Genomic DNA, 19,849 nt, shown 5'->3' with positions numbered 1-19,849 from the left:
ATTATGTTTGTAAATTGCTTAAGAGGTAGACCTGGGTGGCTCAGTCAGTTAAGCGTCTGCCTTCGGCTCAGGTCATGATCCCAGGGTCCTGGGATCGAGTCCCCCTTCGGGCTCCCTGCTTGGTGGGAAGCCTGCTTCTCCCTCTGCCTGCCACTCCCCCTGTTTGTGCTCTCTCTCTCTGGAAGCAAATAAGTAAAATCTTTAAAAAAAAAAATAAAACAATAAATTGCTTAAGATATGGCTTGGTATGTAGCAAGTGCTCAATAAAAATTATTTTATTTAATAAAAATTACTAATGATGTAAATTATACATGCAATAATCATAACAATGATACTACTGCTGTCATGAATGTCAGTGATCAAAATCTAACTTAAAGAATTCTGTTTGGAACTCCTGTGAGATCCAGTACAAATCCCCTTTATTTATGAGGCCCTCCATCTGGTCATCATATGCAACCCTCTGTGAAGGTATTTTTTATATTATCCAGAGTCCTCTCTGTTGGAGAGACCTCCATCCCTGTCCCCCATAATGAGTGGGGAAAAAACTTCAACTAAGATTAAGCAAAAAACTTCAACCAGAGGTTTCAAATACAGCTTAACACAGAGACTCCAACAGTGAAGTCGTCTTTCTCCATCTCAATCATTTTCTGTTCTGATTTTATTTTCAGCATCTGCAAGGTAGTGAATTATCTGCCAGGAGACCCTACATTCTCTCTGAGGCTCACGTGCATTAGAAGAGAGGCTGCCTCTTTCAGGAAGCCCCTGAAGAATCCTGTTTGAGTCAAGTGCCTATCCCCGAACTAATTCCTGACGCCATGGGGGAAAATTAATCTTTTTTTTTTCATTAACGTGAAAAAAGAAATCTTTTGTTTAAATAGACTTAATTTTCTTAGAGCAATTTTAGGTTTAAATTATTCTTTTTAAAAAGGCCCATGATACTTCCCTTTTTAAAAAAATTTTTTTAAGATTTTTTTTTTTTAAGACTTTATCCATTTATTTGACAGAGAGAGAGCACAAGCAGGGGGAGCAGCAGTGGGAGAGGGAGAAGCAGGCTTCCCGTGGAGCAGGGAGCCTGATGCAGCGCTCGAACCGAGGACCCTGAGATCATGACCTGAGCCAAAGGCAGAGACGCTTAACCGACTGAGCCAAACAGGCGCCTTGTGATACCTCTTTTTTAAACTTCATTCCCCTCATCCAATACACCATCCAATTCTGTTGGCTCTACCTCCAAAGCATATTTTGACTCCGTTCACTTCTTACCAGCCTGACTGTTACCACCACAATATGAATCACCACTATCTTGTATCTGGTCTACTTCCTGCAACAGTCTTCAAAGCAGCCTCCTTTGCTTCCACTCTTGGCCTCCGAAAGTCTCTTCTACAAGCGCAGGGTGATATTTTTAAACATTTTCCAGATCACATTATGCTTATGCTTCAAACCCTTCATCAGTTTCCCAATGTCCTTAGAATAAAATCAACTTCTTGCCGTGGCCTACAAGATCTCAGCCCACCTCTTCCCCTCATCCCCTGCCACTCTCCCTTTGTTCAGCGTGTTTCTGCTGCCCTGGTGTTGCTTCTGTTCCTCAAACACCCCCAGGTATTCGGACCTTAGGGGTTTACAACTGCAGTTCTCTTACCACCTGCTCAATCCCTTGCCAATCGATGATACTTTTTTATTTTCCTTACGAACCTTATGAACATGAGAAATCACTTTATTGTATACGTATGTACTCATTTGCTGTGTATCTCCTCACCATTCCTACAACTTCATTAAACTTAAGCTGTGAGGATGGAGCCTTTATCCAATAATCTTGTTCTTCGTTCTATTCCAGCACCCAGAATTATTCCTGGCATTCCATACATACTTTCTGAGAAGATGAATGAGCCAACTTTGGCTAAATTAATTTTTTTTAAAGATTTTTATTTATTTATTTGACAGAGAGATAGAGAGAGCCAGAGAGCACAAGCAGGGGGAGCAGCAGAGGGAGAGCAGGGAGCCTGATGCGGGGCTCGATCCCAGGACCCTGGGATCACGAACTGAGCCGAAGGCAGACGCTTAACCAACTGAGCCATGCAGGTGCCCCTGTTTTTTGTTTTTTGTTTTTGTTTTTTTTTTCCTTTAAAAAGGATTACTGGAAGGGAAGACCCACAGAATCAAAGGAAGGGTTGAAGAATCAAAAGAAAAGCCTCAGAAAGGGCAGAAGAAACAATAAGGACCCAGGGAACACGTGGTTCCAACCATTTTTCCACCTTTTTTTTTTTTTTAAGATTTTACTTATTTATTTGCTAGAGAGGAAGAGAGAGTGAGAGTACAAGCAGGGGGAGTGGCAGGCAGAGGGAGAAGCAGGCTTCCCGCCTAGCAGGGAGCCCGATTCGGAGCTCCATCCCAGGACCCTGGGATCATGACCTGAGCCAAAAGCAGACGCTTAACCGACTGAGCCACCCAGGCGTCCCCCATTTTTCCACTTTATGTGGCTCCACTGAAGACGTGATTTTATGAAGAGAGTCAGATTGTCCTAGTGTGGGTCTTGTCAGCATCATATAGTTAGGAGACCTCAATTGACCTTCCCTTTAATAAACAATGGGAAAAAAGGTAATTCTTTTTTTTTTTTAAGAGTTTATTTATTTATTTGACACAGAGAGAGAGAGAGTGAGAGAGAGAGGACAAGCAGGGAGAGTGGCAAGCAGGCAGAAGGAGAAGGAGAAGCAGGCTCTCTGCTGAGCAAGGAGCCGGATGCGGGGCTCGATTCCAGAACCCTGGGATCAGGACCTGAGTCCAAGGCAGCCACTTAACTGACTGAGCCACCCAGGCGCCCAAAAAAGGTAATTCTTTAAAAGAAATGCAGGGTTATTGTCCAAAAAGGGGAGAAACGAATGCTCCCACAGCCAAAAAAAAAAAAAAAGGCATTAACAAATCTCTGCAATAATCCCTGACCTTGTCATCTACAAGACATCTACTTTATTCTAATATTAACTGATGCATACACAAGAAATGTAAATAGATTTTAATATTAACCTACATCAAATAAAAGAGTAAGATACATCTATCAAAAATCATAAGCACATTCAGAAGATTTGCTCCTAAATGCTTTCTCTCTCCTACGACTCAGAAAAATTTAAAGGTCAGAGATGGTTCTACAAGACACCTCCTTTTGGATGTCCCAAACTGGAGTAATTCATTTCCCTGATACCTGCTTCTCCTACCATATTATCTATCTCAGTTAATGATATTCTTCCTCCCTCCATGACTGACTTCGAAATTTAAGAGTACTCTTGTTTCCTCCCTCTTGATCAGCAAGTCCTATCGATTCTACTTTAGAAATTCTCAAAAGTATCCCTTCTTCCCCTTCCCCACTACCACTGCCCATGTTCAGGCCCTCATTGCTTCTGACCCTGAGTAGCTTTCTCAATGATCCCCTGCCTCTTCACTCAGTCCACCTAACCCCATCTCCCACACAGTTGTCACACTTACGGTTCTAAAGCAAAGATCTAAATACGACAGTTCTCTGCTTTAAAAAGTTTCTATAGCACCATACTGCCACCACCCCCCACCCCCCCCCCGCACATCTTGGTTGGAGTGACAGAACACAAAAGTCTCTCAGAATTGTTCATAAATGCAGTAGTTCTTTTTTTTTTTTTCGAGAGAGAGAGAGTGTGTGTGTGCATGCGCGTGCTAGGTGGGGGGAGGGGCAGAGGGAGAGGAAGAGAGGATCTTAAGCAGGCTTCAAGCCCAGTGTGGAGCCCAATGTGGGGCTCCATCTCACAACCCTGAGATCCTGACCTTAGCTGAAATCAAGAGTCGGATGCTTAACGATCTGAGCCACCCAGGTGCCTCTAAATGCAATAGTTTTTTAAATCCAGGGTTCTTTAACCCTGCTGTACATAAGAAAAATCAGTGTTTTTAAGGAATACCGATGCTAGGGTCTCAATCTAAAAGAATCTTATTTAACTGGTCTGGAGTAGACCTTGTACATCCATTTTTATTTTTTTTTATTTTTTAAGATTTTATTTATTTATTTGACAGAGACACAGCGAAAGAAGGAACACAAGCAGAGGGAGAGGGAGAAGCAGGCTTCCCGCGGAGCAGGAAGCAGGACCCTGGGATCATGACTCGAGCCGAAAGCAGATGCTTAACAACTGAGCCACTCAGGTGCCCCTTGTACATCCATTTTTTAAAACTTCCTCCCCAACCGCAGGTAATTCTAATGTGCAAATAGGGTTGAAAACTACTAATTTGAAAGATGACTAGAGAGATACTTCTACTTCCAGACAGCATGAAGTAACAGGGTCTGTATTTATTTCCCCTCACTCTTGACAGAAATAACTAAAAAATCAGACAAAATATATTAAACAATGATTTTCAGGCACTGGCTATCAGGCAACATAGACAGTGATGCCAGAAACAAGAGAAACAAAATGAGCCCTTGCTTATTGCCCGAAGAGAGTTTACAGGTAGCAGTGGTATTCATTTACACAAAAACAGTAACAGTAATAGGGGATAGGAACATAATTATATACTTAAAATTAATTTTCCATTTTTGGAAAGGTTTAGGGCTTTTTCTTTACTTTCTATCTTTCTTCACACCAACAAATAGGCAAATAAAAAGCTTATATCTTCACTTTTCCTTAAGGTCATATTGGTATAACTAGAATTGGTTCTTTAAAATTTAGGTATCATTTCTATTAAGCTGGAGATTTAATATTTAATCACAGAATAACACCTGTAAAAATCTTACAGCACAAAAAAAAGTACAGAGAATTTTTTTAAAGGACAAATTTCAGGGCACTTTCAAATTCTAAAGTGTAATAAAGCTCTCTTGGGTATCCTTCGAAGTTAAAAGACTCTCCTTTCAGATTAATGAAAACATTAGGATTTATAAAGCACAATGGGCACTGGAGATATGACCCGTGGTAGCTGCATTTGGTAAGGGATAAATGGAGTCTCCACATCGTAGGGAAGGGGGCCAAAAAAGACACTTTAAACTCATGTCCATGGCAGTTCAAATGATGCTGATCCAATTTAGAAAAGTATTATTATCTCATTGCTAATCTTCCCAAGGCTTAGTCCTCCAATTGTTCATGCCGCTACTTCTTTTCTTACCATCACCAGTTCTAGGAGCCAACCTTCTGGAAGAATGTGGTACTACAGACTGAAATCCAAAACAGTGGGTGGTGCTCTAGTTGTTTGCCACAATGTATAACAAGGAGACCAGCTCATCTAACTCTGCCTTTAGCACAGTATTGGGATGTGTTTATTAAAAAACTTTTTGTGCTGGCGCCTGGGTGGCTCAGTCATTAAGCGTCTGCCTTCGGCTCAGGTCATGATCCCAGGGTCCTGGGATCGAGCCCCACATCGGGCTCCCCGCTTAGCGGGAAGCCTGCTTCTCCCTCTCCCACTCCCCCTGCTTGTGTTCCCTCTCTCACTGTGTCTCTGTCAAATAAATAAATAAAATCTTTTTAAAAATAAATAAATAAAATAAAAAACTTTTTGTGCTTTAGAAATGCCAAAACAACCTACTTTGACTCTTGTGGATGTATTTTAATTTCAAAATGGAAATATAATAGGCTAACAAACAAAAATCTATTTGCTCTATAACAATTAATATGTTAATGTTTTTATAAAAGCAATTCCTTTCAGATGTTTCGATTAACATTTGAGTGACATAAAAACCGTTTCAGCATTTTTTTGTGTGTGTGTGAGTAAAGCGACAGAAGCTTATTAAATGACGATACAGAAAAAGCTTTCGAGTGAGAGGGGTCCCTACAGGGTTGCCTGTAAGCAACAAGTTTCAGCATTCTTGAATACTAATATTTCACACAACTTAAGATAAAGCCATTGAGTTTAGCATTTTAAAGAAAAAAATTAAAATAAAAAAGGAGAATGGTAACTCACTGAGAAGCTATGTACCTAGTAACACTCACTTTATACAAGAAGCAAAAGACATGAATCAAAGAGAAATAAATTCAAAATTTATATTAATGAATTTCAATATACCTCTCTCAATAATTGATTAAAAAAGTAGACACATGATATGGAAAACTTGAACAACATAATGAATCAACTCGATCTAACTGATCTTTATAAAACACACCCCTCAACAACAGCAGGATACATATTCTTTTCCAGTGCACAAGGAACATTGACCAAGACAGATCATAATCTGGGCCATAAAACAATTCTCAACAAATTTAAAAGAATTCAAATCATCAAGACCACAATAGAATTAAATTAGAAATCAACAGCAGAAAGAAGTCTGAAAAATCCTCAAATGTCTTAAAACTAAACACACTCTTCTATATAACCCACAGAGCAAAGAATAAACTAAAAGTGAAATGGGAAAATATTTTAAACTGAATGAAGATGAATTAATGAGATATCAAAATTTGTGGGATAGAGTTAATGCAGTACTTGGAATGAAATTTATGGCACTGAAACACTTGTATTAGAAAAGAAAGTTCTTAAATCAATGATCTAAGCATCCACTTTAAGAAACTGGAAAAGGAGCAGCAAATGAAATTCAAGGTAAGCAGAAGAAAGGAAACAATAAGGATCAAAGGTAAAGGAAATAAATTGAAAAGAGAAAAACAATAGAGAAAATTAATAAAGCCAAAGCCGGTTTTCTGAAAAGGTAAATAAAACTGATAAAATTCTAGTCAAGTTTATCAAAACAAAAAGGGAAGAGACAAATAAACACAATAATACACAAATAAACACAAATAAACATGAGAAAGATGATATCACTACAGACTCTACAAATATCAAAGGACTAATAAGAAAATTGTATTTCTGGGGTGCCTGGGTGGCTCAGTCGGTTAAATGTCTGCCTTCTGCTCAGGTCATGATCCCAAGGTCCTGGGAACAAGCCCCCTTGACGTCGGGCTCCATGCTCAGCAGGGAGTCTGCTTCTCCCTCTTCCTCTGTCCCTCCCCCTCCACTTATGCTCTGTCTTTCGATTTCTCTCTCAAATAAATAAATAAAATCTTAAAAAAAACCACATAAAATCATATTTCAATTTTCAAAACTGAAAAGTTTATGGCAATAAAGTTGACAACTTAGATAAAATGAACAAATTTCAGGGTACCTTGGTGGCTCAGTTGGTTAAGCATACAACTCTTGGTTTCAGCTCAGGTCATGCCCTCAGGGTCCTGGGATTGAGCCCCAAGTTGGGCTCCATGCTCAGCAGGGAGTCTGCTTCCTCCCTCTCTCTCCCTTTGCCCCTCACCCCACTCATGTACTCTTTCTCTCTAAAACAAATAAATAAATAAATCTTTTTTTAAAAAAATGAACAAATTTCTTGGACTACACGAATTAACAAAACTTTCCCCAGAAAAAAACAGATAAACCAAATAGTCTTATATTTTTTAAGGAAATTGAATTTGGGGATGCCTGGGTGACTCAGTTGGTTAAGCATCTGCCTTCGGCTCAGGTCATGATCCCACGGTTCTGGGATCAAGCCCCACATCAGGCTCCTTGCTCAGCAGGGAGCCTGCTTCTCCCTCTGCCTGCCACTCCCCCTGCTTGTGCTCTCTCGCTCTCTGACAAACAAATAAGCAAATAAATAAAAAGGAAATTGAATTTGTAGCTAAAAACCTTCGCACACAGAAAAACTAGGCTTAAAATTCTTTACTAGTGAATATAATCAAACATTTAAGGAAGAAATAATGCAATTTCCACCTAAACTCTCTCCCAGTATTGAAGGGATGGGAATACTTCCCAACTCATTTTTGGAGGCCAACATTATCCTTATACAAAATTCAGACAAAGGTATTATAAATGAAGAATACAAACCAATATCCCTCATGAACACAGATGCAAAAACTCTTAACAAAATTGTGGCAGATCTAATCCAACAATATATAGAAAGTATAACATATCATTACTAAGTGAGATTTATCCCAGGCGCCCAATGTTGATTTTAACATTCTTAAATCAATCAGTATAATTCACCAAATTAATAATATAAAAAAAGAAAAATGATACAGTAATCTCAATAGATGTATAATTAGACACCCATTCCTAATGAAAACTCTCAGAAAACTAAGAATAGAAGGGAACTTCCTCAGCCTGATAAAAGGTACCTATGAAAAACCTTCAGGTAACATCATACATAATGATAAAAGACTGAATGCCTTCCTCCTAAGATCAGGAACAAGGCAAAGATGTTTGCTCTCACTATTTCAATTTAACTTTGTACTGGAGGCTCTAGCTAGTGTGATAAAGCAAAAATAAATAAACAAACAAATAAATAAATAAATAAATGACAGATAGACACTGAGATTGGAAAGAGGAGTAGGATTTCATCTCTCTTTTTGGGGGGATGACATCATCATGTAGAAAATTCTATGGAATCTATAAAAAAATCTATTAGAACTGAACAGTGAATTTAGCAAAGCTGAAGGATACAAAATCAATATACAAAGATCAATATAAAGTAGCAATGAACAATCAGAAATGGAAATTTTTAAGATGTTATCATTTATAATAGAATTAAAGATATGAAGAATTTAGGCATTAAGTGTCTCTAAGAGACATAAATAGTGTACACTAAAAACGTAAAACACTGGTGAGAGATATTAAAGACATTATTGTTATTATTATTTTGGATTGGACAATTCTTCATTGCAGGGACTGTTCTGTGCATTGTAGAATGTTTACCAGCATTCCTTACCTCCATCTGCTAGATGCCCATATCACCCTTGCCCTGAGTTATGATAAACAAAAATGTGTCCAGATACTGTGAGACACAGTTGAGAACCACTAACCTAATAAATGGAGATATGCACTATGTTTATGGATCAGGAGACTCAAATTGTTAAAATATCAATTCTCTCCAAATTAATCTATAGGCTCAATACGATCCCACTCAAACCACCAGCAGGATTTTTGTATTGATGAGTGGATTCTAAAATGTATATGAGAATACAAAGGACCTAGAATAACCAAAATGATTTTAAATAAGAAGGACAAAATTGGAGGACTTACACTACATGATCTTAAAACTTAAAAAGAACTGCTGTGATCAAGACAGTATGGAGTGGGATGAAGCATCAGTGGGAGTGGTCGGGTGGCAGGAGGAGCCATGCAGGATGGGGAGCTGCCAGTTAAGCTGATCAAGATAACAACCTCCCCGAAGCACTGAGACTTGGTGGGAGAGCCCACCGGGGAAAAGCCAGTGGGGAGCCTGGCCAGGATTGGTGAAGTTCTGGGCAAGAAGCTGGAGGAAAGGGGCTTTGACAAAGACTATGTGGTCCTTGGTCAGTTTCTGATGCTAAAGAAAGATGAAGATCTCTTCCGGGAATGGCTGAAGGACACATGTGGTGCCAATGCCAAGCAACCCTGGGACTGCTTCGGAGGCCTTTGAGAGTGCTGCAAGGCCTTCTTGTGAGGCTCTCTGGATGGGCCCCCAAACCCAGCCCCAGCACTGAGTCTCCAGAGTTTGCAGCGCATGGGGACTCCTCCCCTGTCCTCTACAAAGGAAGAGATTGCCGTTGTCATATCACCTATGATGTACTCCAAGGTCTTTGGGAGTTCTCTCCCCTCGCCATTTCAATTTTGCTTTGCTTTTTTTTTTTTTTTTTGAATTCTCACTCTCATGCATCTCCCTTCTCCTACCCCTCCCAGTTTCAAGTCAACAATTATCAGCTTTTCCAAGTGGATTCCTGGCCCTTCCCTCACCCCCACTTCCATCTCTGGTCTGTCTTACGCTATTTGGCTCCTTTTTTGGCAGAACAGGCAGTATCCTTGTAAAGTGTTTTTAAATCAATAAAGTCAGTGGCTTTCAAAACAAAAAAAAGACAGTATGGTATTGGTCTTAAAATAGACAAATAGATCAATGGAGCGGAATAGAAAATTCTGACATAGACCCACATATATTTGATCAGTAGATTTCAATGAAAGTGCTAAGGCAATTAAATGGAGAAAGAACAGAATTCTTAACAAATAGTGCTTGAACAAGTGGATATCCATATGCATAAAATGAACCTTGTACTACATGCAAAAGTTAACTCAAAATGAATCATAGATCAAACATAAAATGTAAAACTATAACATTTCTAGAAGAACACATAGGAGTGTATGTGTACCAAACACATTGGTAGTTTGTACTTACTTTGGCAAAATTTAAATTTAAAATTTTCTGGTCTTCAAAAGATACTTATTAAAATGGAAAGACAAGATATAGATTGAGAGAACATGTTTGCAAAGTACCACTATAATAAAGACTTATATTTCAAATACATAAGGAACTCCCAAATTTAACCATAAAAAAGCAAACAACTCAATAAAAAATGGGCAAAAGATTTCAACAGACACTTCACCAAAAATATACAGATGGTAATTAAGCACATAAAAAGATGTTCAACATCAGTAGTCACGAGGGCAACACAAATCAAAATCATAAGATACCATTTTGCACACACTAGAATGGCTCTAATGAAAAAGACAATAGTAAGTGTTGACAAGAATGTGGAGAAATGGGGGTGCCTGGGTGGCTCAGTCAGTTAAGTGTCTGCCTTCGGCTCAGGTCATGATCCCAGGGTCCTGGGATAGAGCCTCATGTCAGGCTCCCTGCTCAGCGGGGAGTCTGTTTCTCCCTCTCCCTCTGCCTCAGCCCCCTGCTTGTGCTCTCTCTCTCTCTCAAATAAATAAATAAATAAATAATCTTAAAAAAAAAAAGAAAAGAAATTTACCTAAGAGAAATGAAGGCCTATGTCCACACGAAGACTTGTACATGAATGTTCATAGCAGTGTTATTTGTCATAGCCCAAAACTGAAACAAGATAGCTGGTGAATTAATAAACAAACTGTGGCATATCCATACAAGGGAATACTACTCAGCAACAAAAGAAAATGAAATATTGATACCCATGACATCATGGATAAATCTCAAAATAATTATACTAAGTGAAAGAAGCCAGACAAAAACAAAGAGTACCTACCATATCATTCCATTTATATAAATTTCTAGAAAACGCAAACTAACATATAGTGACAGAAAGCAGATCAGTGGTTGATTGCCTGTGTGTTAGTGGGGGCAAGAAGAGCCAGGAGGGAGGATCATAAAAGGGAAGAAGGAAACTTTTTGGGATGATGAGCATGTGATAATTTCACAGATACAGACATATGTCAAAACTTTTCAAATTGTACACTATAAATTTGCCCAGTTTGTTTTATGTCAACTATATCTCAATAAAGCAGTAACAAAATAATAATTACAAAAAGAGAGATGGCTAGAGAGACATACGGGTTGAAGTCTGATGTTAGAAATGTAACCTTCTCTGACATCATTCCCCCCCACAGTTTTCTGCAGGTTCCAGGCTATCCACCTAGAACATGCAGTCAGCTAGGGTTCAAAAATGTACCCTGAGGCAGATTGCCACCAGCTGGCAACTCACTTAATTCCTCCTTTTAAACAATTGCACACTTGAAAGAAGCTCACTTTTGAATTAAATCCTCATTGAAAAGTTCTATCACAGCATGGGTCTCATTTCAAGAAAGCATTTTCCCAGGGCCATACATTTGTTTTATTGCTCTGCTAAAATTTGCCTCCCATCCAACCCTGGCTTCATTATTTTGTTAGTAGGCCAGACAGAATTCACCTCTTATGTATGTGCAAAGCCCTCTCTGGTCCTCTGCTTCTTAGCATCACATTCAGTAGCCATTAATCACCTGGCTCATATTGCCAGCATGTAGGGGCTATAACAAGCCCCACCCCACTTCCCTGCCCCTATCATGAATTTTACCTAAAGGAAAGTGAGCTTTGATGTCTGAAATGTAAACTTCACAGTGAGGACAAACTGGTTCAGAGAAAAGATGTGCCAACACTTGAAACGGACACAAGGATTCCCAGGCCAAACAGATTATTACCTAATTGAAAATATTAGCATGTCAGAAATAGAAAAAAAGAAGAAGTCCATAAGAAGAGAGGTTGATCATTAATGACACACACCATTCAGGAAAAAAGAACCCACTTGTATCCCCTGTTAACTCTCTTTATTTTTTTTTAAGATTTTTTTTTTTAAATTTATTCATTTAACAGAGATACAGAGAGAGAGAAAGCATGAGCTGGGGAGAGGGGGAGAGGGAGATGGAGAAACAGGCTCCCCGCTGAGCAAGAAGCCCGATGTGGGGCTCGATCCCAGGACCCCAGGATCACGACCTGAGCCGAAGGCAGATGCTCAACCATCTGAGCCACCCAGGCGCCTCTGTTAACTCTGTTTAAAGCTTTAAATTTTTAAAAAATCTGGAATGCACTGATTATTTTCCCTTGTTCTAAATTCATTTTACAAAAAACCTTTTGCTTATAATTTGTTTTTCAAACACAGCGAGTATGCCAAGAGACCTCACTAAGCAACAGAAGAGGGTCTAGTTCCCTGAGATGTGAGAATCCTCATTTTAATTTTTTTTTTTTTAGATTTTATTTATTTATTTGAGAGAGAGAGAATGAGAGAGAGCGAGTACATGAGAGGGGTTAGGGTCAGAGGGAGAAGCAGACTCCCTGCCGAGCAGGGAGCCCGATGCAGGACTCCAGGATCATGACCTGAGCCGAAGGCAGTCGCTTAACCAACTGAGCCACCCAGGCGCCCCCCTCATTTTAATTTTTGATAATAAATCCTCATTATAATAATTTGCCTTTCTGGGTTTATATAGTAGTCTTGTGGATTTAATACCAGCCTGAGAAACAAACTCAACAAGGTAAAGACCAGATTCTAATATATTTTCCAAGATAACGTCACTTTGTATGACCTTTTGGGACACAGTCTGCTTTCCCTGAAGTCTGCTTTCCTTTCATTTATTTGTTTGTTTATTTATCCTTTCCACAGTTCATCTTTCTGCTACAGCACTTCATACTATAGTTAGATGAGCATAGTTTACAAACCACAGATTCTGACCTACTTGAGGGTAGTTTTGCATCTAGTTTTGTACTGGCCTCCACCATTGTTGCTCAATAAATAACAGAATTAAATTGAATCCCGATTATGTGCAAAGGTGTTTTCTTCCATTTTTTAGTTGATTTGATAGTTGGAAAATTGGACACCAAAAACACCCCTACCCAAGTACAAGCCTCTAATACTCATAAACCTCTAATACTATATAGATAAACAGGTATGGTTTTGAAAGTAAAGGAGTGCCCTGCTAGATCAGTTGGTAGAGCATGCACTCTTGATCTCAAGCACCACTTTAAGTGGGCGTGGAGCCTACTTAAAAATAGACAAACAGGGAGCCTGGGTGGCTCAGTTGGTTAAGTGACTGCCTTAGGCTCAGGTCATGATCCTAGAGTCCCGGGATTGAGTCCTGCATCGGGCTCCCTGCTCGGCAGGGAGTCTGCTTCTCCCTCTGACCCTCCCCCCTCTCATGTGCTCTCTCTCAAATAAATAAATAAAATCTTTAAAAAAAAAATAGACAAACAAACAAACAAATGGATACAGGGCGGAGCCAACACAGGGCTGTATCTCAGGACTCTGAGATCTTGACCTGACCCAAAATCTTGAGTCCAGTGCTTAACCGAGCCACCCAGGTGCCCCAGTTTTTTTTTTTTTTTTAAGATTTTATTTATTTATTTGAGAGAGAGAGATCCTGAGCATGAACATGGGGGAGGGGAAGAGGGAGAGAGATAAGCAGACTCCCTGCTGAGCAGGGAGCCTAACATGGGCCTCCAACCCAGGACCCTGGGATCAGGACCTGAGCAGAAGGCAGACACTTAACCAACTGAGCTACCCAGGCACCCCCCTTTTCTTAAAGTTTTTATTTTAATTCTGGTTAGTTAACAGACAATGTTATATTAGTTTTGGGTGTTGCCTCAACTCCTTAAAAGCAGTCATTTTTCTTATGGGTTTCTTAATAGAAATGTGATTCCTTTAAGCACTGTTAACTGAATGTCTTTGACTCTGTTTTCTCACAGTGGACAGTGTGATGAATAAATACAATTAAGTGTGAATAAACTAGTTTCCTAGTTTACAAATAAAGCACAGTCCTAAACACGGGGAACAGTTTTCATTAATATTTAGTTCTGTAATTAATCCTCAAAAGATTGTGATTTTTATACATGGGAAACTGAGGCCTAGAGAAATGAAGTTCCTTTTTTCATATCCCAGTTAGTTAATGGCAGCTTAGAGACTGAAGACACGATTGCCTTGTAGTATGAGTTATGAGTACTGGGTTCTCATAAAAGAGTAAGCTAAAAATGCTAAGCCAAGAAATGCTTATTTCAAAAAAGGCAGTAGCACAATCTGTCTCTTCTCCGAAAAATCATATGCATGGCAGATTTTTGTCCTGCTGATGCTACATGACGAAAATGCAGGCCTAATCTGTCCAGTCTTCCATCTCAACGCAAAGGAAGGGGCTGAGTTTAAATGGAGCTTGTCCTGCACAGCCTCATCCGGCCAACAGGCATGGCTCCAGCTCTGTAGGGGAAGAGACCTAGCCTAGAAAGAAAGAACCATCACCAACCCCCACCCTGCTGTCTGTATCTTAGATAAATAAAAAGTATATGTATAAAAAAAGGGGGGGTGTTAGATAAAGCAGCGGGTACTCCTTCAATTGAACACCCGCGCGCATTTCCTGATCCTCTGTCTTCTTTTGCTATCCCTAATGCTTCCACCCAGGCACGGCCTTCTGCATCATGTGTTCATCTCTCCTTCGACTCGACCCAACAGGCATAGCCTCGACCTCATCTGCACCAACAAAGCGGGTGTCTACACACATCAAGCGAAGACCTCGGGAGCGAGACGCGTTTCCCAAGCCTCAGTCCGGTACGATCCAGCGCCACACCTTTATTTCTAGGCAACTCCCCCACTGGCTCTTCCCCTCTCTCCCCGGCCACCAGCCGCTTCAGCCCCCGCAGACCCTCTCCCCGGGGCCCCCCAACCCTCTCCAAGCTGAGGTCACTCGGCGCCCACCCCTCGTAGGCGCCGGGATCTCCAGCCGCCCTAGGTCCCAGCCCCGGGCGCCGTGCTCCTGCCCAGCGCCCCGCGCGCAGCCAATCCCGGCGCAGACCGCGGGCTCCCGGGCTCCCGCAGAGCTCCTGCGGTGCTCTCACCTCATCCAGGGTGCGGCCGCCGCCGCTGCCTCTTCCTCCTCGGCCGCCGCTGCCCAGCTCCCGGCCGGCTCGGGCTGCCGTCGCTCCCAGCCGGGAGACTGCGGCGAGGGCTGTGGGGCTCGCGCGGCGTCCCCGGAGCAGTAAGGCGCGCGGTGCGCCCGGCGGGACGCGCGGCAGCAGCAGCTGCAGTCGCAGGGGCGGTGGCAGCAGGACCCGCTCTCGGTCCTCTTCATGGGTTTCCTGGGCCCGGCCGCTCCAGTCCGGGTTACCGTCCCTGCTTGCGTTTCCTACGGTCTTCCCGCACTGCCAGGGAGCATCCTCCGGGCATGGATGGTGGCGGAAACCTGGAAGGACCAGGCCTCCTCCGCGGCTGCCTCTGTCACCTGCTCCGCCCAGATTGCTTCTGTCCCTGGCGCACAAACACCCGCCGCTGCCTCTTCACCCTCTCATCAGCCCATTCTCTCTCCACCCGCTACCTCAACCTGGAAACCTTTTCATTCCCGGATGGCACTCTTTTTTGTCTTCTATCCGCTCCATTGTCACCGTCCTCAATTTCCAACCTTAAAAGTTTCTCCTTTTCTAACTCCCTCTCCCCATATTTTCCTGGGTTGTGTCTTCCTCCTCACTCCAACTCAGCCAGCCTCTTCCATTTTACATTATTCTACTTCGAAGTAGAATTTTACTTCGGTCTACTTCCATTTTACATTACACTACTTCTCCGGGCCGTTGGCTAACCCCGTTTCTCCCTTTCTCTCTTAAAATCTTTTTTTCCCCCTCTCAACTTTCCCTTTAGTTGTTGTTAAACAATAAAACAAAAACCCTTCTCCTAAATAACCTCAGTTTTCCTTTCCGTTGAGACTTTCTGATTTCCGTTTTTCGTGAAGAATTCATAGTAAAGTATATATAGCTTGGTATCCATAAAGGGGATGAATTCATGGTTAAAAAACAGTTCATAGGTCAAATAAATCCTCCACTTAATGTTCGTTCTGAAAAGCCTTTTTTTATATTCCAGTGTCCTTTAAGAACAGAAGCTAGTCAGGATCCAGCAAAGCAGAATGCTTCTTGCTACACTATATAAACAAGACTTGCAACAGGGGTTCATCTTTGGAGTAGGCACTATGGGCCCCAAAGTTTATAGACAAAAGTCAGTATGGACTATTGATGGATTCAGTGTAAACAAAGAAACTTACCTTAACACCTTTTCCTCCCAAGTCTGCTGTTCAGGCCTCTGCTTTTTTTTTTTTTTTTTTTTTTAACCCAACACTATCATCCACCCAGTTGCCCAAGCCCCAAACTTGGGAGTGGTCAGAAACTTATCTCTCTCACTCATTCACCTCATCCAGTCTTTAATTCTACTTCTTTTTTTTTTTTTTCTTTTTTTTTTATTCTTATGTTAATCCCCATACATTACATCATTAGTTTTAGATGAAGTGTTCCATGATTCATTGTTTGTGCATAACACCCAGTGCTCCATGCAGAATGTGCCCTCCTCAATACCCACCACCAGGCTAACCCATCCTCCCACCCCCTCCCCTTTAATTCTACTTCTTTACTGTTTATCTTAAGTGCTCCCTCTTAGCATGATTCCAAATGTCTCCAGAAAATGACACTATCAGGTATCTCATTCTCTCTTTCAAACTTTAATCTGTATCTTTACCTCTGTTTGCCCCCCAGTATATTTTACCTGGGCAATTTACCCTACCACTCCCATCTCTTCTAGAATTCTTAATTATCTCTTAATTATCTTTCGTTGTTTTTGTATCTTTGGCTTTGCCTTCTCCTTTAGGTCCACCCCCTCTTTTTTTCTTTAAGATTTTATTTATTTATTAGAGAAAGAGAGAGCAAGAGTGAGAGAGAGAGAGAGAGCATGAGCAGTGGGGAGGGGCAAGAGGGGGAGGGAGAAGCAGGCTCTCCATTGAGGAGGGAGCCAGATGTGGGGCTCCATCCCAGGACCCTGGGATCATGACCTGAGCCGAAGGCAGTCGCCCAACCGACTGAGCCACCCCGGCACCCCATGGTCCACCCCCACTCTTATAAGCATGCTCAAGTCTCCTCATCTTGAAAATAAGGTCCTCCCACCTCTACCTACCATATCTCTGGCTTCCCTTCATTAACCAACTTGCTTAAACACACTGTATGCATTTGATAGCTATACTTCCTGACTTCCATTCATTTTTCTTTAAAGATTTTATTTATTTATTTGAGAGAGAGAGAGAGAGTGTGCGAGAGAGCACAAGCACGGGGCGGGGCAGAGAGAGAGAGGGAGAAGCAGGCTTCCCACTGAGCTGGCAGCCCAAGGCGGGGCAAGGCTCCATTCCAAGACCCTGGGATCAGGACCTGAGCCTAAGGCAGATGCTTAACTGACCAAGCCACCCAGGTGCCCCTCCATTCATTCTTTTTTTTTTTTTTAAGATTTTATTTATTTGACAAAGAGAGAAAGAGCACAAGTAGGGGGAGAGGCAGGCTGAGGTAGAGGGAGAATCAGGCTCCCCGATGAGCAAGGAGCCCAATGCGGGGCTCGATCCCAGTACTGTAGGATCATGACCTGAGCGGAAGGCAGACGCCCAACCCCCTCCATTCATTCTTTACCATGTCATTCTCTGCAGTCAGACTTCTTATCCTATTACTTAGCTGAAGTTGGTGTCTTAGCAGTCTGACTTTGGCTTTGCCCACAGACAGATAGGAGATTTGATCTAATATACAAAATAAAAGGAATGAAGTTCCTTAATTAATTTTTTGAGGTTCCTTAATTTATTTTTTTTAAGATTTTTTTTTAAAGATTTTATTTATTTATTTGACAGAGAGAGACACAGCGAGAGAGGGAACACAAGCAGGGGGAGTGGGAGAGGGAGAAGCAGGCTCCCCGCAGAGCAGGGAGCCCGGTGCAGGGCTCGATTCCAGGACCATGGGATCATGACCTGAGCTGAAGGCAGTCGCTTAACCAACTGAGCCACCCAGGCGCCCTATTTTTTTTAAGATTTTATTTATTTATTTGACAGAGAGAGAGAGAGAGCACAAGCAGGGGGAGTGGGAGAGGGAGAAGCAGGCTCCCTGATAAGCAGGGAGCCTGACACGGGACTTGATCCCAGGATGCTGGGATCATGACCTGAGCCGAAGGCAGACGCTTAACTGACTGAGCCACCCAGGCACCCGAGGTTCCTTAATTTAAAGAGAATATGCCATCTTCATTGGTTCAGGCAAATAAATAGGTCAGTGAAAGTACTGCAAACTCAAGAGGTAAGAAGTGCTGGAGCTTCCAGTTCCATTTAGGATGAAAGAGCATGCATCAGACTAACTTCCCCTCTGGGTGGGGGGTAGGATAGAATAGAATATATAAATGTTTATAAATATAGAAAAACATCAAAACAACTCTTTGAAGAAACGAAAGAGTAACCAAAGCAGTAAGGGCTTGAATCTATGATCCTGAAAGAGGAGAAGAACATGAAGTGGGCTCCATATTCACCCTAAAATTTTTCTCCTGAGGGGATTTTCCAATCAAGTCCTAAAATATAAAGTCCAAGTAAAAGCTGGCAGTATTACTGGGCTGAAGAGTCAAAGGTCAAAGTTCAGAGCTGCTAAAGTGGCTGGGACTTGAGGGAGCACTCCCAGAGAAAGAAGAATGGCAGAGATGTAGTTCAATAATCTAGTGCAAGGACACCCGAGTGGCTCAGTTGGTTAAGTGTCTGCCTGTGGCTCAGATCATGATCCCAGGGTCCTGGAATCAAGCCCCGCATTGGGCTCCCTCTGTCTGCCTCTACCCCTGCTTGTGCTCACTCTCTGTCTCTGACAAATAAATAAATAAAATCTTTTTAAAAAATCTAGTGCAAATTCTCCTCAGGGTAGTGTCCAGTTGTAAAGCCCAACATGCACAAAGCAAGATTAGACACATACACACACCAGAAAACAGCAGTTTAGAGGCTAATGAGCCAAGTAGAGATTTCAGCACCTAATGACGAAGGATAGTTGGAAGGTAGACAGGCAGGGACAAGGGGCCCCGCCCTAAGAGGAAGTCACCCTTAAAAGGATTTTACACCACCCTGGAAGGAGCCCTCCACCCTTTCCCATGTGATAGATAGAAGACAAAAACCTGATTGGATGATAGGCGCATGGAGGGTTAGTCATATTAAAATGGCCCACCAGATGTTTATAGCAGCAATGTCCACAATAGCCGAACTGTGGAAAGAGCCAAGATGTCCATCCATAGATGAATGGATAAAGAAGATGTGGTAGCTATATATAATGGAATATTATGCAGCCATCAAAAGGAATGAAATCTTCCCATTTGCAACAACGTGGATGGAACTGGAGGGTATTATGCTGAGTGAAATAAGTCAATCAGAGAAAGACATGTATCACATGACCTCACTGATATGAGGAATTCTTAATCTCAGGAAACAAACAGAGTTGCTGGAGTGGTAGGGGGTGGGAGGGTTGGGGTGGCTGAGTGATAGACATTGGGGAGGGTATGTGCTATGGTGAGCGCTGTGAATTGTGCAAGACTGTTGAATCACGGATCTGTACCTCTGAAACAAATAATACATCATATGTTAAAAAGAAGAAGAAGAAGATAGCAGGAAGGGAAGAATGAAGGGGGGGCAATCGGAGGGGGAGATGAACCATGAGAGACTATGGACTCTGAGAAACAAACTGAGGGTTCAGAGGGGAGGGGGTTGGGAGGATGGGTTAGCCTGGTGATGGGTATTAAAGAGGGCACGTTCTGCATGGAGCCCTGGGTGTTATACGCAAACAATGAATCATGGAACTCTACATCAAAAACCAATGATATTGTAATGTATGGTGATTAACATAACA

General features: G+C 41.8%; 1 protein-coding gene and 1 pseudogene across 10 annotated transcripts in view; one reads left to right on the top strand and one right to left on the bottom strand.

Annotated features, from left to right (window-relative positions):
• Window positions 1–15,270, bottom strand: part of PDE4DIPP2 (phosphodiesterase 4D interacting protein) — a 207,246-nt gene extending 191,976 nt beyond the window's left edge. For all 10 annotated transcript variants that reach the window (XM_021690137.2, XM_044914600.1, XM_044914601.1 and 7 more), the window contains exon 1: window positions 15,038–15,270. In XM_021690137.2, coding sequence (XP_021545812.2) covers window positions 15,038–15,270 — 233 coding nt within the window. The remainder of the gene's footprint in view (window positions 1–15,037) is intronic.
• LOC110580501 lies at window positions 9,080–9,385 on the top strand (annotated as a pseudogene).
• Window positions 15,271–19,849: the final 4,579 nt, after the last annotated feature.

The sequence above is a fragment of the Neomonachus schauinslandi genome, chromosome 4 (genome assembly GCF_002201575.2).
Source record: "Neomonachus schauinslandi chromosome 4, ASM220157v2, whole genome shotgun sequence".
NCBI classification, from domain to species: domain Eukaryota; kingdom Metazoa; phylum Chordata; class Mammalia; order Carnivora; family Phocidae; genus Neomonachus; species Neomonachus schauinslandi.
This window is presented reverse-complemented; position numbering and strand designations above follow the sequence as displayed.